The 25,890-nt window shown below is 35.7% G+C and overlaps 3 protein-coding genes across 5 annotated transcripts; 1 reads left to right on the forward strand and 2 right to left on the reverse strand.

Moving 5' to 3' along the window:
• Positions 1 to 255: 255 nt before the first annotated feature.
• Positions 256 to 6,287, forward strand: LOC109008644. 3 transcript variants are annotated; one of them, XM_035689004.1, is made up of 12 exons: positions 256 to 347; positions 451 to 502; positions 581 to 791; positions 952 to 1,052; positions 2,362 to 2,507; positions 2,825 to 2,908; positions 3,477 to 4,103; positions 4,219 to 4,427; positions 4,577 to 4,640; positions 4,732 to 4,827; positions 4,916 to 5,509; positions 5,974 to 6,287. In XM_035689004.1, exons 7-11 carry the CDS (start codon positions 3,477 to 3,479, stop codon positions 5,273 to 5,275), a joined length of 1,356 nt encoding a protein of 451 aa, XP_035544897.1. In that variant the 5' UTR covers positions 256 to 347; positions 451 to 502; positions 581 to 791; positions 952 to 1,052; positions 2,362 to 2,507; positions 2,825 to 2,908; the 3' UTR covers positions 5,276 to 5,509; positions 5,974 to 6,287. The 3 variants fall into 3 exon arrangements, with proteins under 3 accessions (XP_035544897.1, XP_018844367.1, XP_018844366.1); XM_018988822.2 differs by lacking the exon at positions 2,825 to 2,908; XM_018988821.2 differs by lacking the exons at positions 256 to 347; positions 451 to 502; positions 581 to 791; ... (1 more) ...; positions 2,362 to 2,507; positions 2,825 to 2,908 and adding an exon at positions 2,919 to 3,113.
• Positions 6,288 to 8,477: 2,190 nt separating this feature from the next.
• LOC109008645 (cytokinin riboside 5'-monophosphate phosphoribohydrolase LOG3-like) lies at positions 8,478 to 13,134 on the reverse strand. The gene is made up of 7 exons (XM_018988824.2): positions 12,795 to 13,134; positions 11,924 to 12,021; positions 11,726 to 11,756; positions 10,987 to 11,086; positions 9,410 to 9,480; positions 9,147 to 9,290; positions 8,478 to 8,837 (listed from the first exon to the last, which is right to left on the reverse strand). Exons 1-7 carry the CDS (start codon positions 12,912 to 12,914, stop codon positions 8,745 to 8,747), a joined length of 657 nt encoding a protein of 218 aa, XP_018844369.1. The 5' UTR covers positions 12,915 to 13,134; the 3' UTR covers positions 8,478 to 8,744.
• Positions 13,135 to 23,503: 10,369 nt separating this feature from the next.
• On the reverse strand, positions 23,504 to 24,193 carry LOC118348024. Its single transcript, XM_035688750.1, has one exon. The coding sequence runs from the start codon at positions 24,191 to 24,193 to the stop codon at positions 23,504 to 23,506; it is 690 nt and encodes a 229-aa protein (XP_035544643.1).
• Between the last annotated feature and the right edge of the window lie 1,697 nt (positions 24,194 to 25,890).

The following is a 25,890-nucleotide window of genomic DNA, read 5'->3' on the forward strand; positions in this document are numbered from 1 at the left end:
TAAAAAATATATATATATTTACTAATACACACTTCCTTAATCATTAAGTCAAATAAAAAAATTAAAAAAAAATCAAATATAAAAATAGTATTAAATGGGTAGTAGTAGGGTAGTAACCGTATCATTATCCAATTCAAAAAACAAAATAACTTTTTAGTTTTAGAAGTGTTGGATCGGTGTCCAATGCAAAAAATTTCAAACCTTGGGATTCATATATATTATACACCTGTCCCGCCTTATTTTCCACATCTACCCCGATACTCTCTCTCTCTTCTCTGTGAAATTGTTGCCGCCACTCTGCCACAGTACGGCTGCTGCCGCGCCGTCTCCTCGTTGCCGGTAAAAAGGTGTGTCTGTCTCTCTCTCCTTCGTCTGACCTCTGTCTCTGTCTCTCACTCTCTATACTCTATAGCTCTCACTCCGTCTCACTCTCTCTCCCTCCGTGATTAGGCTGCCGCACCTTGTCGCCGTGCCAGCCCATGGCAGTGCCCCACCTCCTGCGGTACGCTCTCTCCTTCTATCTTTTTCATACTCTGTGTCTCTTATAAGCATATGCTTATACCAGATCCACTTCTTCCAGCTGACTTGCTGTCCGTGTACCCACACGAGTCTTCAAGCTGATTTCGTAGAGAATCCAACTGGTTTGGTAGCAGACCATACAGCTCTTATATATCGGGCCCTTACTTCAGAAACAAAGGGTTTGAAGCAATCTGTCTAGCTAATTCCACACCTAGGGTTTTGTAACATATTATAAGCTCCTTGTTCCTCCACATATTGACTCATTACTTGAGGTATTTTAGACCATGTTGATACTAAATTTTGTCGTGGCATAGTGGCTGTATCATAGATCTATACTCTTGCAATGACATCTTATTAATGTAAAGTATAGATGAGTTGTCGCCAAGCAGATAAAAATGGTTTAATTTACCTCATCTAAACATTTGGGTTTAGGGACGCTATGGATATATAACTTGAGAGAGATTTGCAACAATGGACGCTATGGCACTACACTACTGCCAAAAGTGGGGAATCTTCCTGCTACCAATTAGCTTGTAAGCTTTTCTGTTTGTTTGTTTACTTATAGCCATTAGTTTGTTTCTTAGATGATGAATTTAAGTGTTGTGCTGCCCTGAAAATTTTATTCTATAGCCTTATTACAGCTAGTATCTGCTAAAAACACTTGCTGAAAAACCAGAAAACACCTCTTCTCATTCAAAACCTCCCATTAAGTTACATATACTACAAAACAAAGAAAAATTGTTACAGACTACTTATTTACATCTCAAATTTTCTAAATCAGCTCTTTCTAATATCAACAACCCCTTACAGCTTCAGGAGGTTGAGACCTATCCAAACACAGCCCTGAATTCCCTTTATCACCTTCTTTAGCAAAAAAAAAAGGAATCTGCAATCTGATTGTTTTGCCATATGCATAAACGCATGAACATATAAACTTCTCTTGACTTCCAGAAAGAATATCATCCCAAACATTGAGCAGCTCCTGATGCACCCTCCTGCTCCATTTAGTCAAGAAACCACAAAATGAGAATCAAATACTAATTCAACAATGAGGAATTTCAACTTAACACACAGAAGCTGCAAACCCAAACAAAAAACACCTTAACAAAATATCCACACCTTACGTAAAATATTATTATTATTCCCATATATATGAACTTTAGAGTATTAATTAATGGATTCTAGTTTTTCCCCAAAACGACCAACTTACTAATTGATATGGGCCTCTAATTCTAGTGGATTGTCTTTCCCAGACCATCATCAAATTGAAATGGCCAAGAATATTCTTGGATCCAGTTAGCTACCTATAACTATAATAATCCATAAACATAACCTGCATATGGTTATGTGGTGAGAATTAGTGGAGTTATATGATTAAAGAGCAAGTTACTTTCTATCTCAAAACTTATCATCATTATTCATACTTGCTGACGTGGTATCTGATCAATGGGTGCGATTGAGGATAATAGAATTTAAAATAAACAATATCATTTTTCTCAAAATTTATCATCTACATACAAGACGCATACTTGTTGCGTGGCATATTTCAAGTGACTGTAAATTATCCATTTAATTGATTGATATATCAATAAATATGATTGAGAATAATAAATATGATTGAGAATAATAAACTTATTGAGAAAAAAAATGATTGAGAATAATAAAATTTAAAATGACAAAGGTCATTTTCTCGATTAAATTATGAATAACAAGTACTTTGGAGATATATATCTTGAACCCAATAAAGAGTACCTTGGAGCTAAATTAGAATCGAACTCTTATATGATTGAAATACCTGAAAAAAAAAAAGTGAGACCCTTCTGACCTGCTGGCTTTCTGCAGGAAAACTTAATATAGAAAGCAGCTGAAAAATAGTGAGTTGCCTTTGAAAGTCGAAGCAGATAGTTATAAAGGAGATCTCTACATATCAGGTCTAGCTTAAGCTCCATTGATTGGTTATAATTCACGTACGTACGGACTAATCAAAGGTATGTATGATCCATGCATCCATATATATAATCCATCTGATGTAATTCATGGTTCTCTCTCTTTCTCTCTCTGTGCCTCCTTTTGTTGTTTGTTATCTTCGTTGTCTTGATCACATAGTCATATACTTTTGGTTATATATATATATATATATATATATATATGATTAACAGATAATGATCATCTACTTAATTCATATATTTCTTATATATATGATTAACAGATAATGATCATCTACTTAATTCATATATTTCTTTTCTAAGACTATTAATACAACGTCCCTTTTTTTTTTGGGGGGGGGGGGGGGGGGGGGGGGCAGGAAGCCATACAATTAATTAAGAAGACGACACCCAAATTAGTCAGAAAAAGGCAGTTCCAATCACATTAGATTCGAACTTATAAGGTGAGGGAGATGATCATGATGAAGTACTAGTACTTTTTAAATCATAAAGCAAAATCAGCAAATTTATGCATATATATTTAGTCTACTTTGTTCACGTTATCGAACAAAAAACGTTGTTGATGATGCTTAACTAATTAAAAACCTGCTCTAGGGTATCCATGGATTGATTGATTAGGGATAATCCCCACTTCGGAGGTCTTTCATGGTACGACCTTCTTTGGATGGCCCTTTATGGATTACGTCATTTACTTCAATTGCTCTTACCTTGTTTAGGACTTGTTTGGATGGCCCTTTATATTGCCTATTCTTGTGAAACTTCTAGCTTTATATGTCTTTTCGTAATTGTTGTCCATTATAGAGAGGGAGAGAAGAAGTGTCATGTGGAGCCTAAACAACTTGTGAGTCTCGAGAGTTATATCTTTTAGGGAAAAAAGCATATTGTTCACAAGAATGGCTCATTTCCTATACTTCTTATTTCCTAAATATGTTTTGCTCGTTATACATTAAGTTGCTCCACTCCTCTGGTTAATTGTAATCTACTACTTTTCCATTTATGTTTTTCTCGTAGATGGACAGGAGTTGGATGCATATCACCGATAGATTGAAATCCAGGGAATATGCCAAAGGCGTTAAAGATTTCATTACTTTCGCTCGATCTCATGCTATCGGCTGTGACAAAATTCGTTGTCCATGTAGGCTGTGCTCAAATAATTATTGGCTACCTATAAGCATGATAGAACGTCATTTGTTCATTAAAGGGATTGATCCAAATTACACGGCGTGGATATTCCATGGCGACGAGGAAGCTTTGTCTGTTAGTGATGATTATGATTTGCAAGAATCTGAACTTGGTGATGAATACATTGATGACATTGATGTCATGTTGGAAGACATTCGGGCTGGGAAATTCGGAAATGTTGCTTCAACCGAGTCATTCCATGCTAGGGTTTCCACGCCGGTCAAAACTCGGAAACGTGGGCGTGGACTAGGTAAGAGCACATCTTTTGACCAACTGAGAAAGCATGGAAAGATATCTTTGAAGATCAAGGATGGGGAGACAGCACCTTGTTGTGAAAAGTGTACAATGTTTACAACAAGGGTTACATGGATATTGAAGCACCATGCTGACTTGAGTCACCCCAACTGGCACGACGTTCCAAATCACGAGAAGGACAAATTGGTTACTCGTGTTCGGGTGAGACCGCAGAAGCTCTGTTGTTTCTAATTCGGAGTTGAATAGACGATGCCTTATTTTAATGTTAATTTCTACATATGTATGTGTACTAAAATTTGATATGCTTTTTCTCAAGGCTGACTTCATCCTAGACTGGTCAAAAAAGAATCATCGCTCAACGGTGATGAAGACACTTTGGAAGAGATTCAATGCAATTCGGTATGATTTGCATAAAATCTACATGCAGTACAATACTCATGAAGAAGCACTCGCGAATGGGACGGAAATGGTGAACCCACAACGTGGGAGAAGTTATGTGCAAGATGGTCAAGCAAGGGCTTCAAGGTAAGGAGAGTTTTTGGATTCATAATAAATTATTTTGGTACTGCTTTGTAATGTTGTGTTGAATATGATGATTGAATTAATACAATGATCTAATGTTGGATTATGCATTATGAGTTGCAGATGATATCTGATCGAAATAAATGTAATAGGCAGAAGCAACAAACTAACCACACTGCTGGAAGAACCTCATTTGTGCGGTTACTGGAAATAAGGGTAAGAATTAAAGAGTATGCTGGTAGATATACATATTGTTTTTAACACCGTACATCTGTCATTTGGTTTTCTTATCTTTTTGTATTTGCAGTATGAGACTGAGCCTAATCTGATTGATTTCTTTAAAGATGTTCGGTGGTCAAAGAAAAAAGGGAAATTTGTGACTCCTATGACTGAAGAGCATTATGTGAGTGTATAGTAATTCTGGTAAGAAATGAAGCCATTTAATTCCATTTGATGAATATTTCTAATCATGTTGGGGATTGGTTGAATAGAACTTGATGGTTGCAAAGTTAGACCAGCTGGAGCCTGAAAACCGCACTAAAGAGGCGGCAGCAGAAATTTTTAGGGAGGTCTTGGGCCACAGGCCAGGGTATGTAAGGGGGTTGGGAGAGATGGTTATGCCTAAGTCATCCAAAGATAACACTGAAGAATGGATTACAAAATTAGCAGCAGCTGCAGAAAAGCACGAGAAAGATACTCAGTATTACAAGAGCCTACTGGATGAATTAAGGGGGGATGTAAGGGTACTCTTGGAGAAGCAAGCAAAGTACGATAATTTTTTTAGTACATACATGTCAAAAAGGCAGTCCCATGGAGAGTCTCATAGAGAGGCTGATCAGGGAGCTGCATAGCTGCTGCTTTTGCGAAAGAAACAATTTTTTGCTATTTTGGGTTTGGTCCTGACCAAACTTGCATATACCATCATTCCTCAAAGATCTAACATTTTGTTTGTAGTCAGATTGTTGTGGGGCAGTCAGGATTTTTTTGGAATGTTCTTTTGGAGCTGGCTATACTTATGTGATGGGTTGTGCATGGTGTTACAATTGGAAGTCAAACCTGATCAGCTTTGAGTTGGCTCAATATAGGTAAACAGCATACTCCTTCCATCATGTTAGATGTAATGCATTATACACCAATTGTTAGGGCATATACTTGTTCACATGTTAGATTAACTTATTGTTAGTGCACAGACTAATAATCAAAGAATTAGTGCATAGACTTGTTAACATGGTTGATGTCTTTTAACATGGTAGATTAACTTATTGTTAGTGCCTAGACTTTCTTCAAATGCTAAAAACACTGAAGGTTGAGGTGGATGTGCTTGGTGGGATATTACTCATTGCTCCATTTGGTTATTAGTGGTTTTTACATGAATGTAACTAGCATAAGAACCTTTGGAGTGCTCCGTTTTATTAAAGGAAGCCGGTATATTTTGTATCTTCAGTTTAATGATATTACCATATTTATTTGGTGTAGATAGTGTTGATGAGGGGTGATTGTTCAATATGATTGCTGAACTTTCTGATGTTTACCTTGTATTGCTCTTCAGTAACTGGCAGCATGCTTACATGAAGAAGCTGGGTGGGTTGGTCAACACCATTGAGAAGCACGTACAGAAGATATGGACTGAATCTGGATGAGCAGCATGGTTAGAAAGAATTGGCATGGTATATGTGATCTACCATTGTGGCTATTTGGAAGATACTTTTGTGTGCTTAGAACAAATTGGGTTGTATGGTATCTTGGTGTCATTTTTATGAATGAATGTTGTTACAAATAGTTTCAAGATCGTTTAGATTATTTGTCAGTGTCATGAATGAATGTTGGTACAGGGAGCGGCTAATTATTTATTGTTTTGGCCAAATGAACGGAACTTCAATTGCAATTGTTTTAGAAAAGGTCAAAAAATCTAAATGATACTCTGCAGGTATTTCAACCAAATTTTCTGAATGTGAAACATCAAATTTATTTCTGGCGATTTCCGGTAAAACACCGCAGCAAAAGTTGTTCTGTAATGTTGACATTTTCATTTCCGGCGAATACTTGTCGCCGCAAAAAGTAGTGATTACAATCCCAGCAAAAAAACCATGCCAAAAACTATTGCGGCGCACCCTCTTCACGGCAAAAAAGGCCATGTAACAAATTTTATTCACGGCGAGAGGTATTCGCCGCTAGAAGATATTAGCCTCGAAAAAAGGTCGCTGCTTTTTCTAATTGGCGGCGATATACTCGCCGATAAAGATGCTAGATTTTGCTCATTTTGGCACTGTATTGGCGACTAATTCTGGACGTATTTTCTGCGATATGGCCTACCATTTAACCTTTTCATCTAAATAGTTTTTCTATTCTTTCTAAGAGAAGTGATATTTGTACGATTAGTAGATCTAGTTGGAATTGGACAAAAGGAGTTAATTGCCAAAACTTTTAAAGGATTAACTTACTAAAATTGAAAATTGAGGGAGCAAGAAATGATATTTGCAGTAGTAGAGTGCGCAAGCGCCTTGTAATTTTGTTTGAAAAAAAATAAGTAAATGTGAAATTTATATGAAAAAAAATTAATTTTGTAATAATGAACTTTACTCTTTTTCAAAACAATTGTGCGACACTTAAACATTTTATGACTGTACATAGAATTACTCTTTAAAAAAAAAAGAAAAAAAACTATATAAGAGCAGGTAGCAGCTGCCTGATAAACCTCCTTTCCCAAACTGAGTTTTAATGCATGCGGTGCTCGATTTGACTCATTGCCAAACCGAAATGATCCAATTAGTTGCATTAATAACCCCATAACTAATAAACTAAGTAAGTCGAAGACATCATCACTTGGAAACTTTCTGCATGTGACAATATTCTTATCCAACACTCAATCAATCTTTGTCGCTCCTTTTCATAACTGTTGCTTAGTCAATGTTGTTGATCTTATATATATATATATATATACACGACACAAATTAAATGAATAGGTTCTTTAATTTGAAGTGTGAAAATGGGAATGTCCGTCGTCCATGCATGCAACAAAGCTGCTTTCCTTCAAAAGTCGTCACTAAAATAGGGCAGCCGACGTTAATTCTTCCTAATTCATCGCGGACTATACCTTTGGCATCTTTTAAAGCAAATGACATTAACTTTTGACAAATCTGGGAAGGGTTTGTTTTAATGACTTGACTTGAACGGCGTTTTCCCCCCCATTTTCATTCAATTCTGCCTGGTTTAAACATCCTTTCAACATTCGCTTTTGCTTATATGGCCTTTTCACATTTTAACCAAATTTCAACCAAAAACTTTACAAAATTGACACCTCAACAACCAAAACATCCTCTGGCTCGATCATCATAAAATGTCGCCAAACACACAACAAAATGCTTGAGAAAACTGGGACCCAACAAAGTTAGCAAACTGTCCCAAGTTATTATCTATAGATAGCACAAGACTTATCGTCGATACCATGCACCTTTGTTCATGGGGTGACAAGTAGCTAGTGGCCCCAACACAACACGTGTCATTGTCCCATTTGTCTGCAGAGGAGAGGGAACATCATCTTTCCCCAAGGGAGCAGAAAGAGACCCCTCTCTCTTCACCCAATTCAACCAACAACACTTGCCCCCCGGTCAATTCCGTTATTGGTCGTTGGTTGGGTTACTCTTTGTCACTATCTCTAAGCTTTTAAGCATACATGCCAGCACACAGGTACACGAGAACATGGTTGGAGAAGTTTGATGCCAGTAATTGGCCCCTCCCCTTCATCCCTCCTGCATTAATGACACTTAGCCTCTTCTAAGTGGACACTTGGGTCTCTCCTCCTTTTATATTTTATTTGATTTTTCCTCTTTTGGTTTTGGATAAGTATGATAGTGCACTTACCAAACTAAATCACTGTCTAGTTACTTTTGTGTACTCCTTTACATACTCCACTAATGTAATTGGCTGTGTTATTTTTTTTAATATAAAATAACTATTTTGACCAATCACATTAATAGAGTACACAAAAGTGATTGTACGTAACAAAACTTGTTAAGAAATAAGAATGAAGAGGAAAACATAAGTGGCAAAGGCTAGGAATCAGTTGATCATGTAGTCAATTACCATTTTGAAGGGAAAAAGTTGAGAAGCCTATAATAGTAAACTACTTGGGATGAAATCAAAGTTCCAAAGAGAAAAAAAAAAAAAAAATGCTGAAGCTTCACATATTGTGGTCAATTGCAATAATTTACAAAAACAAGAAAATCGAAGTTCAAATAACAGAAATGGATCTTCTTCACATCAGCTTCTTCTACCTCCAAAATTCCATCCACCTCCTGTTTAAGGCAATTGGCCCCCACATCACCTAGAGATGCCATAGTTTTGAGGGTAGCCAAGCTGCTCCATCTCCCAGCTTGACTTTGAAGCAACTCCTTCATGACAGGGGACATACTCCTATGACAAGGAACAAGCAAGAAAACATAAGATACAGAGTAATTATTTCTAGAAACAATTTGGTCCTAAGAAACATTAAATTATTGTCCTCAATCTATAGAAGTGAAGCTGAATGTTATGAAAAATAAAGCAAACTTATCAAAGGAAAGAAAAAATGTAGCAAGAAAAGCTTCCATGTATGCAATATACAGAGAGTGAGGGAACAGAAGATTTTGAGGCGAAACTTGGTAGATTACACACACCAAGTTCAGACAGAAAACACTAGGAAAAAAAGAAAACAAACCAAGAGGGTTCTTTTGCTTTAGGTACCTCCAATTTCTTCACCAACTCCTTTGGTGATGGTGCAGATACAATTATTTGGCGGGCACTGGGACTAACAAATCCTTCTTCCACTGCTTTGTCAATAAATGAAAGCAGCGAATTATAATATCCGTCAACATTCAGCAATCCCACCTGCAAATTGTGAAAATGTGTATCAGTCATCTGAATAAGCATATTGGAGAACAACTTAAGCAGTTTTAGAAGGAGTTAAGTTCGTTGGATCAGGCAGAAAATGCACAAAAGTATAATACCGGTTTATCGTGAATTCCAAGTTGAGCCCAGGTTATCACTTCAAGTAGCTCTTCCAGAGTTCCATAACCACCTACATGGAACACCACATGAACTTCTACTAAGACAAATATAAAGGGCAAATCATCACTTCTACTAGAAAGTGCCCATTTGGAATATCTTTGAATGTTATTGATGCCCATTACCATTTCAGAGACAAAATAGAGTTAAACTTCACATTCAAACAGCTCATTTGAATTTCAAAGACTGGTTTTACTAGTTCTATTTTGATGGACATGGTTTTTTATTCATCCATTACTCATGAGCCTAATTAAGCCTATACGTTTTCTCTACTCTAGTATCTACTGCTCCTATTCTATGTTATAAAAAAAAATAAAAAGATGCATAATCGTAAAACACCCTCGTTATCTTAAGGGAGTGTTCTAGTCCTCGTTTCCACTATCTCCTAGGCAAGGTGTCCCCACTTAGTGGGAAAAAAGAAAAAATAGGTGGGGGTGTTGGAAGGTGGGGTTTCCCAAGCTAGAAAAAATGACTGTTATGCCCTACATGTCCTCCTCCATTTTCACCTGCTGTATTTTCAGGCTCAGGAATCGAGATGGATGATTAAGTTTTAAAAGGGTAAGCATCATTCCCTGTTAGGTGCAGGTACTAGTTGGCGAAACTATTTGGTGCAAGTGTGTCTTCATGTCCTTTTCACCCTACATGGCAGATAAAACTTTTTGCACAGTAAGACCACAGGCTATGGGACTGATTAGAGAAACAAAGGATATTAACCACAGAAGCAGGGATCCTCAGAAGCTTATAATTTTCAGTGTAAGATGTGGACGGGTCAATGATCAGGGTTTGAAACTCATCATGGGTCTTGGGGTTTGTGAGGGAAAGCTGAGAAATTTATGATAATTCAGGCTCCATTACAATTGCTTTCACACCATTAATCAATACCATATACAGATGCATAAATCGACAGCCACAATAGGGAAATCTCGCGCAATTTTGACACGTTCTTGTGAAGATCTCATTTTTCCACTCAACAGCCTTTAACATTAAACTATCATGCTTCAGTAACGGTTTAGATTGAGGAGAAAAGAAAGTCATCCCTTCTATCACCTATGAAATCCAACTTGAGTAGGGGTACCTAATACAGGTCTGATCTGGGAATTAAAAGATTAAGTAAAGGTTCCTTAGTGATCTAACATAACAGCAGCATTGGCCTGGGAAATGAACCTAATTGTTCTTTTCCCCTCTAACATCTCTTTTTTTTTTTAATTTGAAACAAAAATAAAACATAAAGGCTGCAACTTTTTAAGGGGAAACATAAGCCAAATCAGATGACTATGGGTACTTTTTTGACGTATGATTAGGAGGCTATCAGTATCAGCTGTTCCTTTCCTTATTTCAGAGAGAGTTTCTCGAGTACAAGAAGCAACTGAGAGATCGAGTCATCAAACAAAGAGATCAAAACATGAACATGGTCAATCTTAAATGCTAAAATTAGCAAATTAAAACCCTGAAAGACTTGAACTTTTCTTGACTTGGAAATCATAGCGTAAATAGATCACTTTGCGGGGCTTATACTAACCAGGTAAGGCAATAAAGGCATCTGAATGCCTAGCCATCTCTGCCTTCCTTTGGTGCATATCTGCAACTGTCTTTAATTCCCCCACTGTTTCACCAGTGAGCTGCGTAAACAAATATAAATTCTAGAAATTAAATATCAGAGATAGAGAGAGAGAGAAACAAAGAGAGAGATGTATTTGGAGTTTTGTGCAGTGATGCAATGATGTGTGTTGCAGGAATGGTGGACTTTCAACCCAGTGACTCCCTAGCCAGTAATTTTAATATCTCATCATGCGGTGATAAAAAGAATTCGAACGTTAGAAACAGACAAAGAAGAAAAACACAAGAAAATATTCATTGCTCAACTGATCATATAAAGTTGATATAGTGAAAAAGGAACCCAGAGAGAACAGCAACAGAGTCAGAGATATATACACAAAGGTGGGGCAGTGTGAACAGCTGAAGTATTATTATGGATAAGTCTGCCATTGCCAAGCATTCCTAACTTAAAAAATCTTGAGAACCAAGGATAACGTAATACGAAGTACATCTAAAAAATAAAAGAAGGACAAAAAAAATAAGTTTCAGACAAGACAAAACAAGTGATTTAAAGATAAAAGAAAGAAGCTGAGAGCAAAAGATGAAAATTGAAAAGAAATAAAGTCTCAAGGGTAAGGCAAAAAAGAAATACTAAATAATAGAACTTTATAAAAACAAGAAAAGGTTCAAGACTTTTTTTCTAGCTCATGTAGCAGACATACCTCTCGAGGCATGAGCGTCTTGGGAATAACTCTGCGGAGAGACAATAACATGACAAAAAAATCAGTTGCAAACTTGCAATGGAGAACAAAACCGAGAATAACATCATCACCAGTTCACTGATTTTGTTTCTTGAACTATAACTATAATTCCCGTTGTTATTTCAGATTTGAGGAAGAGCAGAAGAATAACAGACTCACCCAATAACATGCCGACCACCGTTGTGAACGGCCTGTGAAACCAAACCCATTAAACCTATGCTGCCTCCTCCATAGACCAAATCAATGTTCCTCGCGACCTTTGAGAAACCATAAACAAATCAGCAAAAAGATACAAATGAGCAAAAAAAAGCAGGTTTTTTTTTTGTTTTCCCTTTATGTGGGTATTATCATATATGAACATTTAAAAGTAATTTTTTTTTTTTTTTTGTGGAGTACACCACTTTTTGAGAACTCCAGAGAGAGAAACAGGGATGGGAAGGGGTTCTACATGCTCATTCAGCATGAGAGTACTATTTTAGTACATTTGGCTCTCATCTTTTTAGCCGTATAAGGAACAGAAAGAGGTACAGAGGATAAGATTAAAGAAAAAGAGTGACAGATTAATTTGGGAAAATGAAAGCAACCACGTATCTTGCACATTCATGGAAACATGGCGTACAAACTTTTCCATCTTTAAGAGAGCATATTTTAAATGTTGTTGAGTTTCCTTATAAAGACATGACAGAGAGAGACGGAGACAGAAACAGAGACAGAGAGGCTGAGAGCAGTTGAATAAATTACCAAGCAGACAAACCCAAGAAAGAAGATGAGTAGTCTCATGTTTAAGAAATCAATCAAAATTTCCAAAATATAAAAGCCTACGAACCAAGTTACAAACAAGTTATAAACATAATGAGCGTAGCCCCTAAAAACAATGCAGAAACAAAGTCATTTCCTGAAAACTCCACATATCAACAAAACCCATAATAAGAGGAAATCAAGCCAATATTTCCCAATGACACAGGTGCAAGACGCCTGCCAAAAGTAACATAACGAATTCAGGAGGGAAAAGAAAGGAAACCATGAATACCAATTCCTTGCCAAGCTCAATGGCGGCATCTTGATAGCTACTCTTCTTGCCTTGGCTACTCCCACAGAACACACAAATCCTCTTGAACTTTGATTGCCTCATCTCACTCTCTACTTCCATTGCTTTCACTCTCTTTCTCTTTTTGTTTTATTGCTTTCCCTACTCTCTTAAAGTCCTTCCAGTATTTTCTTCTCACTCTGGTTCTTGTTGGGTTACAAACTGGGGTCCACGTCCCTCTTAGAAAGAAGAACCTCCCTCCTCTGCTTTTCTCTGTCTCTTTGCTTCCTAACCTATAGAAGTATATCAGAGAACCGTAAGAGTATGAAAGGAGACCCTTTCGCTTGACCACTTCTACTCTCTCCAGTGTGTCCTGCTCATGCCTCCTCTATATGTAAACCTCCTCCACACGTGACAATCGATCTTTGCACGCTTGCACTACTCACTCACACACAATTTGTATTGGCACGCGTGGACCACTTATTTTTATGTCACACCCTCCCTCTCTACTTCTTTGTTTATTATTATTATTATTATTTTTATTATGAGAAGAACATAGAACACAACCAATATGAGATCCCCGAAATAAAACATAATATTTTAAGAAAAATAAGGTTGTTTATTGACGTATCGGATATATAACTAGTGCTGTGGAAATCTTTCATATTAGCTAGCTGCATAAAAAAGTATTAGTATTTCAATTTAAGGCTCGGTTTGGATACAAAAATATTTTTAACTTATCTTATTTCATCATTACAATTTTATTAAATTTTTATATAAAATATAATAAATAATTTAATTTTTTTCAAATATAAAAATAATAATATTTTATTCAACTCATCTAAAACTATCTCATCTTATTATCTAAACGAACCCTAGGGTCATGATATATTTACCCTACAATTCATATTTTAAGAAAAGAAATTTCAGAGAACAAAGTATGCCATAAACTCAAAGGGATTGGTTTTTTGTTTGTTTGTTTGTGTATGGAGTTTATTTAGGCTCTTCTCATGTATATTATTTCTCATATAAACTCAAAAGAGAGTAATTTGATGTCACTAATTAAACTCATGAATCCCCATTTGAAAACTTATCTAGTCGACTTGTGTTCTTTTTTGCAGGAAAATTACAAAAATAACATTGTTTGAACAATACAGTTTTATAACACATCTAATTAATAAAGTTTTTATATGATATGATTTGATTTCAAAGAGAAAATTTAAAAATGTAAAAAAAATCAAATATTGTCATGTAAGTGATGTGGATGATCAAGTGTTGTACACGTCACGCCAACCTACAAACAAAATAACTCTTTTTTTTTTTTAATCTCTTCATAAATTATTTTAATATTTTTATAAACTTTTACATAATGCAATTCGAATTCAAATTGAGCTTTTGGTATCAATCCTCCGTAACTAATTAACCATCATTATTTTGAATAGAAATATATATATATATATATATATATATATATACCTAAATTCAAAATACCGTCATATTAATTAGCATTAAAACTAAACCTTTCAATTGTGCATGAAAGACAATTTAAGCTTATTGCATGCAGTCAACACAATGTATGATAAAAAAAAAACTCTTTGCTATTCATTATTCTCCTGCATACCATATTTTTATTTTTTCTATTTATTTTTTTGTTTTATTATTCTTATATAAACTAATAGATCAGTTATTTTACTCATCATCCATACACCACATATTTAGTAAGAAAACAAAAATTATGTATAGTGTGTAGTGTGTAGACGAACAGTAAAAGAACTCTATTAGTTTAAGAATAATAAAACAAAAAAAAATATATCATAAATGATAAAGGAAGCATGTAATTAATCATGACTTGTCTTGGCATTTTAGAAGGAGACCATGTCCACTTCCACTAACTCTAATCCACATTTATTTATGAGAAGTCGATCGTAAGATCATAAGCAAATAGAGATCAGAATCAAACATTATATATATCAAACGTTTAATTGGTAGTATCCGATTAAGACAGTACGCTCATGTCATGCATTGTGCAGCGCAAGGAAGTTAGCTGAATGATGTTCACATCAAATCTTGAAGATTTGTCGTTAGAGAAATGGGGACTTGTCCCATTAATGCCTAATTTTGATGTTTGATGAACAGATCAGTTTCATGCGATGGTGCATGGACTCATCTCATGTGGCTGGCCTGCTTAGCAATATATATATATATATGAGACTCACACGCTTATTTAAAAAGAACATGATTAATCATCTAATCCTGCAAATCAACAATCAAAGATGCTTCGATTGGGGTCAATGTAAGTGCTTGGATCAGATGTCTAGCTTCTTAATTCACCCTAGAATGGAAAAATAAAAGAAAAAACTACTTGAAAAATGGAAACTCTAACCTAGCTAGGGCATGAAGGATAGGGGAGATCGAAGATCAAGAGGTGCATGGGAGGAATGGGTCCATATATAGAAAAGGTTAATTTGCAGTACTACTGTTGCCCTATATATATAATATGAATAATATTAATATTAATGCTTGTGAAACTGGCATTCTCAAATAATTAATTAATTACTAAATGAATTTTCATTTCTTTTTTAATTATTATTTATTTTACAAATTACAATTTAATTAAGTAGTGATGAGCAAAGTATGGGTAAAATTATTATACACAAGAATCAGATAGGTAGGCCGTGGTGATAATTTAGAGCACTGTGCATTGATGATTGAACAAAGAACATTAGTGGGTTATGGCCTATCACCATGTACCCTCATCCACCTTCCCTTAGTCGACACACTTGTTGTATCCATAGGAAACATTTAATTTTTATTTCACGCGGCCCCCTCCCTTCCCCATATGATCCCCAGCTAGCTACTCTTTGATCACTACCTCTCCAACTCCAACTCCAACTCCAACTCCAAGCATGCTGTCCCCAACTCTAATTGCATTGCCCCTCTCCTCCACCTGCAGTACCCACTCATCCAGCTTCTCTGGCCAATAAACCAAGCCCCTTTCTTTATTACTCTCAACCATTTTTCTATGACCCCATGCATTTGGCTCCATTTTCTTATCATTTCTTCTGGGCTAGCTGCTGCTGCTTGCTATAATTACTAACTTAAGTCTTATATTCTATTGTTATTTACAATGCCAGGATTGCAGGAACTGAACCCTAACCTTAAACTAATGTGTATTAATGTATTATTAATGTTTTTGACAGTACCCCTGGCCTCCTTCCTAATCCCCATAATTGGCCTTTTCTGGTTGTTTTCTTTTTCTCTGCTATTCTCTTTTGCTTGTCTGCTTTCTGTCCATGCCCTATGTTTAGAGATTATAAACCCATTATTACTATTCTTAGATAGGGGATCGAGCGCGTACTTATATATTATTTCTTAACTCTTACATGCTTGCATGCGCATTTTGACTCATGTTTTTGCGTGTTTTTTGAGTGTGTGTGTGTTTGTGTTCGAGGGCATTTGTTGGCTAATCCGTACAGTTCTTGTTCCTTGTTATAAATAGAAATATTCCTTTAGCCCTGCAAATATAGAAATAGCTGACTTAACAACAAGAAAAGTAGTTCAGGAGAAAATTGGGTAATTTTTTTGGCATCAATATGTTTTCGAGTTCTAAAATTAATTTGTATGGATTTTACGTGGGAGAGAGAGATATAACACACGAAGTGAGTATGACAACATTTATTAGCATCATGTTCAAAAGATTCATGCAAGTAATCTTAAATATTATTAGGTTTATTTTATGTGTGTATCTCTCTGATCTTTTAAATCTCAAAAATTTAAACGATAACATGATGATTAGATATTTATCCGAATATTCGGAACGAATAATTCTCAAGCCTTCCTTACATCAAAAGTGCAGAAGAGTCGAGAACCAATCCATAGTTGAGATCAATCCCTCGCTCTTTAATTTGCCTAATTCAAAAGGCCATCATAACAAGGAAACCGAGTCATGAGTCTTCACTTTCAATATATGTAGTACTGCCTATCCTTTTTGACTTCCAAAATAAAAATGACAGACTGCACTTTTTGCAAAATATATATATCATGAATTAAGCTGCTGTAGCGCCAATGTCAAATATGCGATAAAGAAGAAACGAAGCAAAAGAACAAACAAAACCCTGTAAGTGCTAGGTCATCATGACTTATATATCATTTTAGAGTAACCTTAGATATAATTTTAGAGTATATAAATATTGCGTACTCGGCCTTTTGAGTAAATATGAGATCTATTTTTAAAAAATAATTTTTTTTTTTTTTTTTTTACGTGAGTCTCAAATTGTCCATTTTTTAAAATGGAATATAATAGTGTGTAAGATTTGTACATTTTAAAACTGTACAAATCATTTGATCTCATCGTCATTTTAATTTCCATAGCAAGCCAAGTAATATTAACAAAAAGAATATTGAAATCTATATTTTATATAGATTTTGTGCTCTAAACTATATATCAAGAGTACTCACCCAAACATTGGACCCTTGAATTATTAAACGTTCAACGTCCTAGTACACTACTCTTTGTTTGGATCTAAAGGGTTTAGAATATACACTATAAGAAAATTACTTATTTACGATCAGTTAATTTTAAAAAAATGACTATTTGTAACTAAAATTAGTTGCGAATAGTCTTTTGGTTGTAATAAATTGGTCACAAAAATCTATTTTTCTTGTAGTGATATATATTACATACGTCGTCTCTTTTTTTCACTCTTTTTTTTTCTTTTTTGTATCATTCTTAAATTAACAACTAAAATCTGAACAGGGGTCGTATTATGGTATTATATATTTTTTGAGTTTTGATAATTATTTGAGATGTAAAGTGTAAAATGCCGGCCAGTTGGTTGAGATGTAAAGTTCCATAACTTGAAAGATTCGGCTAGAAAGTTTGAGTAAATGGACAGACTTCATTAGTACTGGCCGCATATATAGATTTTTTGTGACCTTTAGAATTAGTGTCTCATATCATGCTCTGACCAAAAAGAGATTAATGTCTCACCAACACCAAAATGGTCCTGAAATTAAGACTAAATTAAGTTAAATATTGTAAAACCCTTGTTATGATCACGATCAATTAAGTACTGTCATATGCTATTGTACATATCAAATTATAACTTTTTTTTTTTTTTGTCTTACTAGCATATGTAAATTAAAGTTGAATTGTTTATTATATATATTTTATGTGAGAATTTGAGAAAGTTGTAATGATGAAAAGAGATGAGATGAAGCCGTTTCTGTATCCAAATGAAACCTTAATACAGGAATATTGGATATTGATCGATCTATATATGTAGGTCAATGTTATAAGTTTCAATCTTGTAATTTGGAGTAAACCTTAAGAACTGATATTGTAGATTTTTCTTATTGTAATTTCTCTCCAATACATGCAATTAATTATCTTTTGCAAGTAGAAGTTGAATTTTATTTCACAAATTAAAGAAAATCCTTTCTTTTTTATTTTTGTCAAGGAAGATTGTTATTAATTAAGTTAATAATAGATCGCTGCAATCATTCTCACAACACAAATTAGGAGAAGAGACAGCCAAAAAACCTTTATAATTCCCTTATGATCAATATAATGCAATGCGGTCATGTTTGTGGTATGGTCTTTATTATAAGAGAAATGTTAGGGAGCCCGTTTTGACGTTTGATTTGCCCGATTTATTTATTTTTTCATATCATTTTTTTAACACTTTTAAATATTTTTAAAAAAAAATTAAAAAATTCTCAATATTATTAAACAATATTTTCTTAATTACTAAGTAAAAAAAAAACTAGAAAAAAATAAAAAAACCGATCAGGCAAATAAAACCATAGCCCAAACCGGACTCCCTAACATTTTCATTTTTCTTATTATAATGTGCTTGGATATTTCCATGTAACTTAATTTGTTTGCTTCTTGCACCACCCAACAAGAAGTGACATGCGTCACCATTACCCAATTGGCCAATATTTTTGCTTATTCAAGATGCTGCAACTCCTTTTTTATCTTTCTTTGCACGGTCTCAGAAAGATGGTGCAAGGGATCAAGAGTGGCTTTGTCTAAACCCTCCCAAAAAACAAAAAAAAAAAAAAAGTTAAAAATTAAACAAACAAAAAGTGAAACAAAACTTTTTCTCATGGGATTTCAAGCTATTGAAATGATTCATCATTTGCTTCTTTTTGACTTCATCCGGACCAATAAAACCACAGCTTTAACTACCAATCAAAGTAAAACCAAATCATGTTGGCTTTTTTGTTTTCAAAAGCATTGGTAATATTCGCCTTGCAGCAAATGTTGTGTATATATATATATATATACATATATTATATTATATATACACTATAAAAAAATTATTTATTTGTGACTAGTTATTTTTAACAAAAATAATTATTTTTTATTAAAATGAATCATTTTTTTATCACAAATAATCGTTATCGTCGCAAATAATAATTGTTGATGATAAATTAAGAAGTTTCACGTGGATTGTTGGCCAGCAATTATAATAGTTAAATAGAAAAAAACCTATTTATTTAATATAAATATTTAGATCAAAATCACTTATTTTGAAACATTTATCTTATGTGGAAAACACTAGAATAGAAGAAATCAATTAAGCAATTAGTTGCGGCCTAGGTATTGTGATATCCCATATTGATTGATAAGCAATACGGGTATCATATTGTATATGAGATCCCATATTATTTGAGAATAAATTCATGTTCTTTATTATAATGGTTTCAATGAGATTCCAATTGTACGTATTATTGACTAGTCATTTTAAAGTATAAACCCAGATATGACTTGGGCCGGCCTCCCTTGGGGTACTTCACATCTTTTTAAATACTTTAAATATAATGTACGTAATTTACAAAAGTATAAATCCTATCAATTATATTGTTTGTAGAACCTGTAGAACTTTGAGCAGACCAATTTAATAATTGGATATATAAATATTTAATACATGTTTGGTAAACTATCAAGTACATGCCGGACAGTAAAAAATGAAAGACACAAATGATAAGAACTTGCAAGGGTAAACTACGTACACAATTATTACCAAGGCAAATAAACGTGCATGTCCCCATTACTAATGTCCCCTGGTCCATCCATCTAAGCCATTATATATATCATGTCCTTTTAGCTTGCAGTTTTTATATCCCCAGATGAGGCACATTATTGGATGTGAAAAGGTATTACATGAGCATATACACAATTTAGGTTTTTAACCAATATTAAGGTTAATTTTCGAAAACTTCATTAATTTCTATGTACTTTCAATATTCTTAGATGCTTGTTATTGATTATTATAATGATATTATGAAGAGTACTCTAATTTGCTAAAAAAATATTTACAAATTCAATAAAATTAAAAAAATATATTATATAATGTTAAGAAACAAGAGGGAGAAGTATTTTGCTCAAAACTGTATATGACTTGTCTTCATCTTTACCAATAAATAGATGTACAAGAGACAAAGTATAGAAAGTTGTACATAAGGTAAGTAGACTAATTTGATTGATTCCTAAAATTAAGATTATTCCTTATTTGTGCAAGCTAAATATGGTGAGATATCTGTCAATACTCCCCCCTTAAGTTGGCGCCTGAAGATCCATAATGCCCAACTTGCACGAGAAATGATGAAAAAGTTCATGTCTTAAGGCTTTGGTGAAGATATCGGCGACTTGCTCATTTGAAGAAGTATGAATAGCTTTGAGGAGGCCTGAGCGAATTTTATCATGAATAATGTGGCAATCAATCTCAATTTGTTTGGTACGCTCATGAAACACATGATTGTGTGCAATATAGAGTGCAAATTGACTGTCGCAATGAAGGGTGAAAGGCTTAGGATGAGAGATGCCAAGATCTATGAGAAATTGCTTCAATCATGTGAGTTCGTAGGTGGTGACGACCATAGCTCGATATTCAGTTTTAGTAGAAGAGCGAGCAACTGTAGTCTGTTTCTTGGTACGCCATGAGATCGGGCTGGTGCCTAATTGAATAAAGTAGCCTATGGTGGAGCGACGTGTGGTGGGGAAGCTTGCCCAATTAGAATCAATATAAGCTGTAACCTGTAGATTGCTAGAGGAGAAAAAAATACCTTGGCCAGGACTCCCTTTAATGTAACAGAGAACACGAGTAGCGGCAGTTATGTGAGGAACACAAGAAGCATGCATGAACTGACTGAGAATGTTGACTGCATAAACAATGTCAGGTCAAGTGATGATCAGATAGATGAGGCGACCAACTAGGCGATGATAAAGGCAAGGATCAGGAAGAATGTCATCTTGATTGTTGAGCTTCAAATGTTGTTCCATAGGAAAAAAGGCAATCTGAGCACCAAGTTGGTCATTATCAGAAAGTATGTCGAGAGCATCTTTATGCTGATTGAGAAAGATGCCTTTGTGAGAGCGAGCAACTTCGAGTTCCAGAAAATATTTTAGTGAGCCAAGATCTTTTGTTTTGAAATGGGTGGAGAACATTTTTTTGAAAACTTCGATCTGAGAAATGTCATTTCCAGCAACTAAGATGTTATCAACATAAACAAGAACAAGAGTGATGCTGGTGTGGGTAACAAGAGTGAATAAAGAATGATCTGCTTGAGATTGATGAAAACCTGCATCAAGAAGCACAATAATTAGTTTAAAAAACTAGTTGCGAGAGGCTTGCTTGAGGCCATATAGGGATTTTTTGAATCGACAGACACGAGTCTCCCCCTGAGTGCAGTATCTGGGTGGTGGGGTCTTGTAAACTTCTTCATCAAGATTCCCATGAAAAAAGGCATTGTTGATGTCGAGTTGATAAATAATCCAATTTTTTGTAGCAGCGACTGCCAATAAGCAGCGAACAGTGGTCATTTTAGTAACCGGAGTAAAGGTCTCATGATAGTCAAGGCTTTCAACTTGAGTGTAACCCTTGGCAACTAACCGAGGTTTGTACCTCTCGATGGATCCGTCGGCCTTGAATTTGGTTTTGAAAACCCATTTACACCCAATGGATTTCTTACGTGGAGGAAGAGGCTCAAGAGTCTAGGTGGAGTTATCCTCTAATGCGCTGATCTCAACGAACATTGCCTCGGGCTCAATGGGAGTGGCGGATAGCATCAAACTAGCTGGAGGGATCAATACAAGAGGTAAGAGCAGTTAAATAAGTTATATGTGAGAGAGAAAATGGGAATATGAAAGAAAAGCAGATAAATGGTCAGTAGTACCTAAGGCTTATGTAGCAGGTGAAGACGTCGTGGGCTCCATATGTAAGGTGGGGCATATGTAGTCGTGAAGGTAGGCAGGCTGAGTAATTGTGCGGTGAGGAAGAGAAACGAGTGGAGATGGGGTTAGGGAGTGTGTACCGGAGGGAGGGGGTTCGGAAGAGTCATGGGATGAAGAAATAGATATGATAGGTTCAAGGACAAGAAGAGGAATGATGGGCGGAGGAGAAGAGGAAGTGTCTGGGAGATCCTGTAAAGGAAACTTTTGTTAGTGAAATTTGATGTCACGTGAGTAGAAAATGGACTGAGTATCAAGCTTGTAGAGCTTGTATGCTTTATGAGTGCTTGGGTAGCCAAGAAAGACACATTTAGTAGCACGAGGAGAAAACTTTTCGTGATGGGCACTAAGAGTTTGTGCGTAACAAAGACACTCAAACACATGAAAGTGATCATAGTTGGGTGTTTTATAAAAAATAATTTCGAAAGGTGATTTATTTTGGAGAATGTGATTAGGAGTGCAATTGATGAGATATGATGCGGTGAGAACACAATCACCCTAAAAAGGTAGAGGTAAGTGGGCTTGGAAACGAAGGCTGTGGGCAACATTCAGAAGGTGCCAGTGTTTACGCTTCGCGATGCCATTTTGTTAAGGAGTTTCGACACAGGTACATTCATGAATGATGTCATGATTATGCAAGTATGTTTGAAATTGATGAGAAATAAATTTTTGTCCATTATCAGTTATAATGATTTTAACAGTGGTGTTAAATTGATTTTGGACAAGGGCAAAGAAATGTGCTAAATGAGTATAAGCTTCAAATTTAAAATGCATAAGATATATCCAAGTAGTGCAGGAAAAATCATCAACAATTGTGAGAAAATAATGAGCCCTAGTACCCTACACAAAGAAGGGGTATGATAGCCACCCCAAATATCACAAAAAATGCGATTAAAACGAGAAACACTTTTATTAGCATGATTAGAAAAATGTAATCTTGTGTGCTTAGAACGAGCACAAATGTCACAATTAGAGAGAATACATGGAGAATTAAAAAGATTGGGAATGGTAAAACTAGAGGGATGACCTAGGCATTGATGCATAGTATCTTATTAGCAGTGGGTTGCGCAGCAAAACTCAGAGGAGGGTCGGGTCGGTACACGTAAATCCCATTGCATGGATCACCCGCTCCAATCGGCCTCATCGATTGTGGGTCATGAAATAAGCAAGTATTAGAAGAAAAAATAATAACACAAGAGTTTTGAAGGGTAATTTGAAAAAATGATAAAAGATTAAAGGATAAAAGGAGAACAAAATATCATTTGTTAATGCGTGAGAGGGAGAAAGGACACAAGTGCCCAGCCCTTCGGCTGGAATATCTTGTCTTGTGGGTAGCCAAACACAGTGAGGGGAGGCAAGGCTCTTCAAGTTGGCAAAGGCCTCTCTTTGGTGGCAAATATGGTGGCCCGTGCCACTGTTGACCACCCAGTCGAGGTGCCGATTGAAGGAAAAATCAGAGGTGGGGGAGAAGATATTACCAACAAAGTGAGCAGAGGAAAAGGGAATCAAGGGGTGATGGTGCGAGTAAGCTGAGGAGTTTTTGGTACAACTTTGGTGATAAAGGCTGCCCAAGAATGGAGGGGCACGATTTGGTGCGAGGCTCTTGGCCAGGAGGATAACCCACGATGGTCAAACAATGGTCACACGTATGACCATCTCTTCCGCACACTGTGCATTTCAAAGGAGATTTTGGACGCCCAGTCGTTCGGACAACCATGGCAAGCGTCTCCGATGATGATGATCGAAGGTTGAGCAGCCTCTGTTGATCTTCTTGAAATAAAATAGAGAAAACTTTGCTTATTGGGGGAAGGGGATCCATGGCCAAGATTTGTGTGCGAAGAGTGGCGAAAGAGTCATTGAGGGCGAGGAGGAATTGAGACATGCGCTCATAATCAGCTTGCTGTTGCAAATCTTTGAGGTCAGTGCTACTTTGGAGATGTCCAAGTTCATCCCAAATCTGTTTGATTTGGTTGTAATAGTCATGAACTGAGTTTGTGGTTTGTTGTAAGGAGGAAAGAGCAAGTTTAAGGTGGTAGATGCGGGCATTATTTCCATGACTGAAATGGGAAGAAAGGTCGAGCCAAACAACATGAAGATCAGTATAATACTCAAGGGAATTAGCGATGGAAGGGGTGATGGAGTTGAGGATCCAGGTAAGAACCATATCTTTCTTTTGGTTCCATTGAGTGTATTCGGGTGTGGTAGGATCCCCGGGAGGGGGGTTAGGGTGCCATCAACAAAGCTAAGGTTGCTTTTGGCATTAAGTGCTCTGGTCATGGCTTTTTGCCATTTGGGGTAGTTGTCACCGGTGAGGAGACCATTGACGAGGATTAAACTTGGGGAATTTGAAGATGAAGGAGGTAAGGGGAGGGAATGAGTGGGGTGGAAGAGTTGGCCATAGGGCAGTGTGGATGGATCGATTTAGGCTGATACCATGTTAAGAAACAAGAGGGAGAAGTATTTTGCTCAAAATTGTATATGAATTGTATTCATCTTTACAAATAAATAGATGTAGAAGAGACTAAGTATAGAAAGTTGTACATAAGGTAAGTAGACTAATTTGATTGATTCCTAAAATTAAGATGATTCCTGATTTTGTGCAAGCTAAATATGGTGAGATACCTATCAATATATAACCTTAATTTCACATAGTACTTATAACCTTGAGTTGACCATCAGTTTAAATCCCACATTAATTAATTAGAGGTCAATATATAAAATCTAGGATTAATTATCATATATATATATATATATATTTATATATAAAATCAACAAATTTCTAATACTCAATATATATATCAATATATAATATCTCAATCATGATAGATCATCTCAATCGTCATGAATCTTTTTCATATTGAAACTCCTAAAAAATGCATATGAGAACTTTAACAGCTAGATAGAGTAATTATCCAACATGTGGCCGTCAGTCGATAGTGGCTTTTTGCATTTGTTTATCTTTTCTAAGAAATTCATATGGCAAAAGATCAAGGCCAGCCGTGTGGTGCCATAAAAAAGTTGGAAATGGAGACTTAAGTTATATATATATATATATTGACCAATTTTCCTAGATTGATTAGACGCCAAAAAAGAATCGGTGAAAGAATGATTAATGATTCAACGGTCCATATATATATATAATGTTATGGACTACTGCTTTGATTTGATTTGGTTTTAGAGATGGAATTAATTATATATACAGTGAGTGACAAGAGAATTAGTTGCATGATTTCTTTCTGTAGGTTATTCTGAGATCTAGTACTGTCATTGTTCAAGAATCTACATGATTTTAATCACAAGATTAGGCCGTACATTAATGTCTCTGATCTAATCTTTAATGGGGGAAAGTGGTAAGCTAGCTAAGATAAGAAGAAATGGATGCATGGTCCGGCAGCTTATCGAAGCTAAGCTTTGTTGGCATTCAAGAATTGAAGCATATATGCATAAATGAATAAAGATGGTACATACTTACATAGCTTCATATATATATGCATGCGTGGGGCTCACACGCCGCCTGATTTATATGGGGGGTTGTGGACAGTCGAACCATAGGTACACTGCAAGAAATCTAATGAAGAAGAGTGTGTGGTGCTTAGAAGCTCAAAAAGGGCAGTGCGTGAGGCCACCGCACTTTGAAATGATTCATCATGACTTCACTGGATTAATTTGAAGACACGCCATCTGGGCGGGCCGTCTAGGCTCACGCCAGTGCTCGTGGCGGGCAGCGGTGGCATAGAGTTTTTATGTGTTTTTAGGTGTTTCTATATTTTTTTAATGTGTTTCTTTATGCAATTTTTTCTTTTTTGTAATTAATAAAAAAGAAATAATCTATTATACTTGATGCCCATAGCAGCAGAGTCC

The sequence above is a fragment of the Juglans regia genome, chromosome 3, assembly GCF_001411555.2.
Source record: "Juglans regia cultivar Chandler chromosome 3, Walnut 2.0, whole genome shotgun sequence".
NCBI lineage: Eukaryota > Viridiplantae > Streptophyta > Magnoliopsida > Fagales > Juglandaceae > Juglans > Juglans regia.

Excerpts from the sequence above, each read along its gene's own strand:
- LOC109008644 (XM_018988821.2), top strand. Across the intron at positions 4,104-4,218 it reads AATTGGTTACTCGTGTTCGG|GCTGACTTCATCCTAGACTG; the intron begins GTGAGACCGCAG and ends CTTTTTCTCAAG. Across the intron at positions 4,641-4,731 it reads TGCGGTTACTGGAAATAAGG|TATGAGACTGAGCCTAATCT; the intron begins GTAAGAATTAAA and ends TTGTATTTGCAG.
- LOC109008645 (XM_018988824.2), bottom strand. The coding sequence starts at position 12,914 with ATGGAAGTAGAGAGTGAGATGAGGCAATCAAAGTTCAAGAGGATTTGT. Across the intron at positions 11,757-11,923 it reads GGTGGTCGGCATGTTATTGG|AGTTATTCCCAAGACGCTCA; the intron begins GTGAGTCTGTTA and ends GTCTCTCCGCAG. Across the intron at positions 11,087-11,725 it reads AGACGCTCATGCCTCGAGAG|CTCACTGGTGAAACAGTGGG; the intron begins GTATGTCTGCTA and ends TTGTTTACGCAG.
- LOC118348024 (XM_035688750.1), bottom strand. The coding sequence starts at position 24,193 with ATGGTTCTTACCTGGATCCTCAACTCCATCACCCCTTCCATCGCTAAT.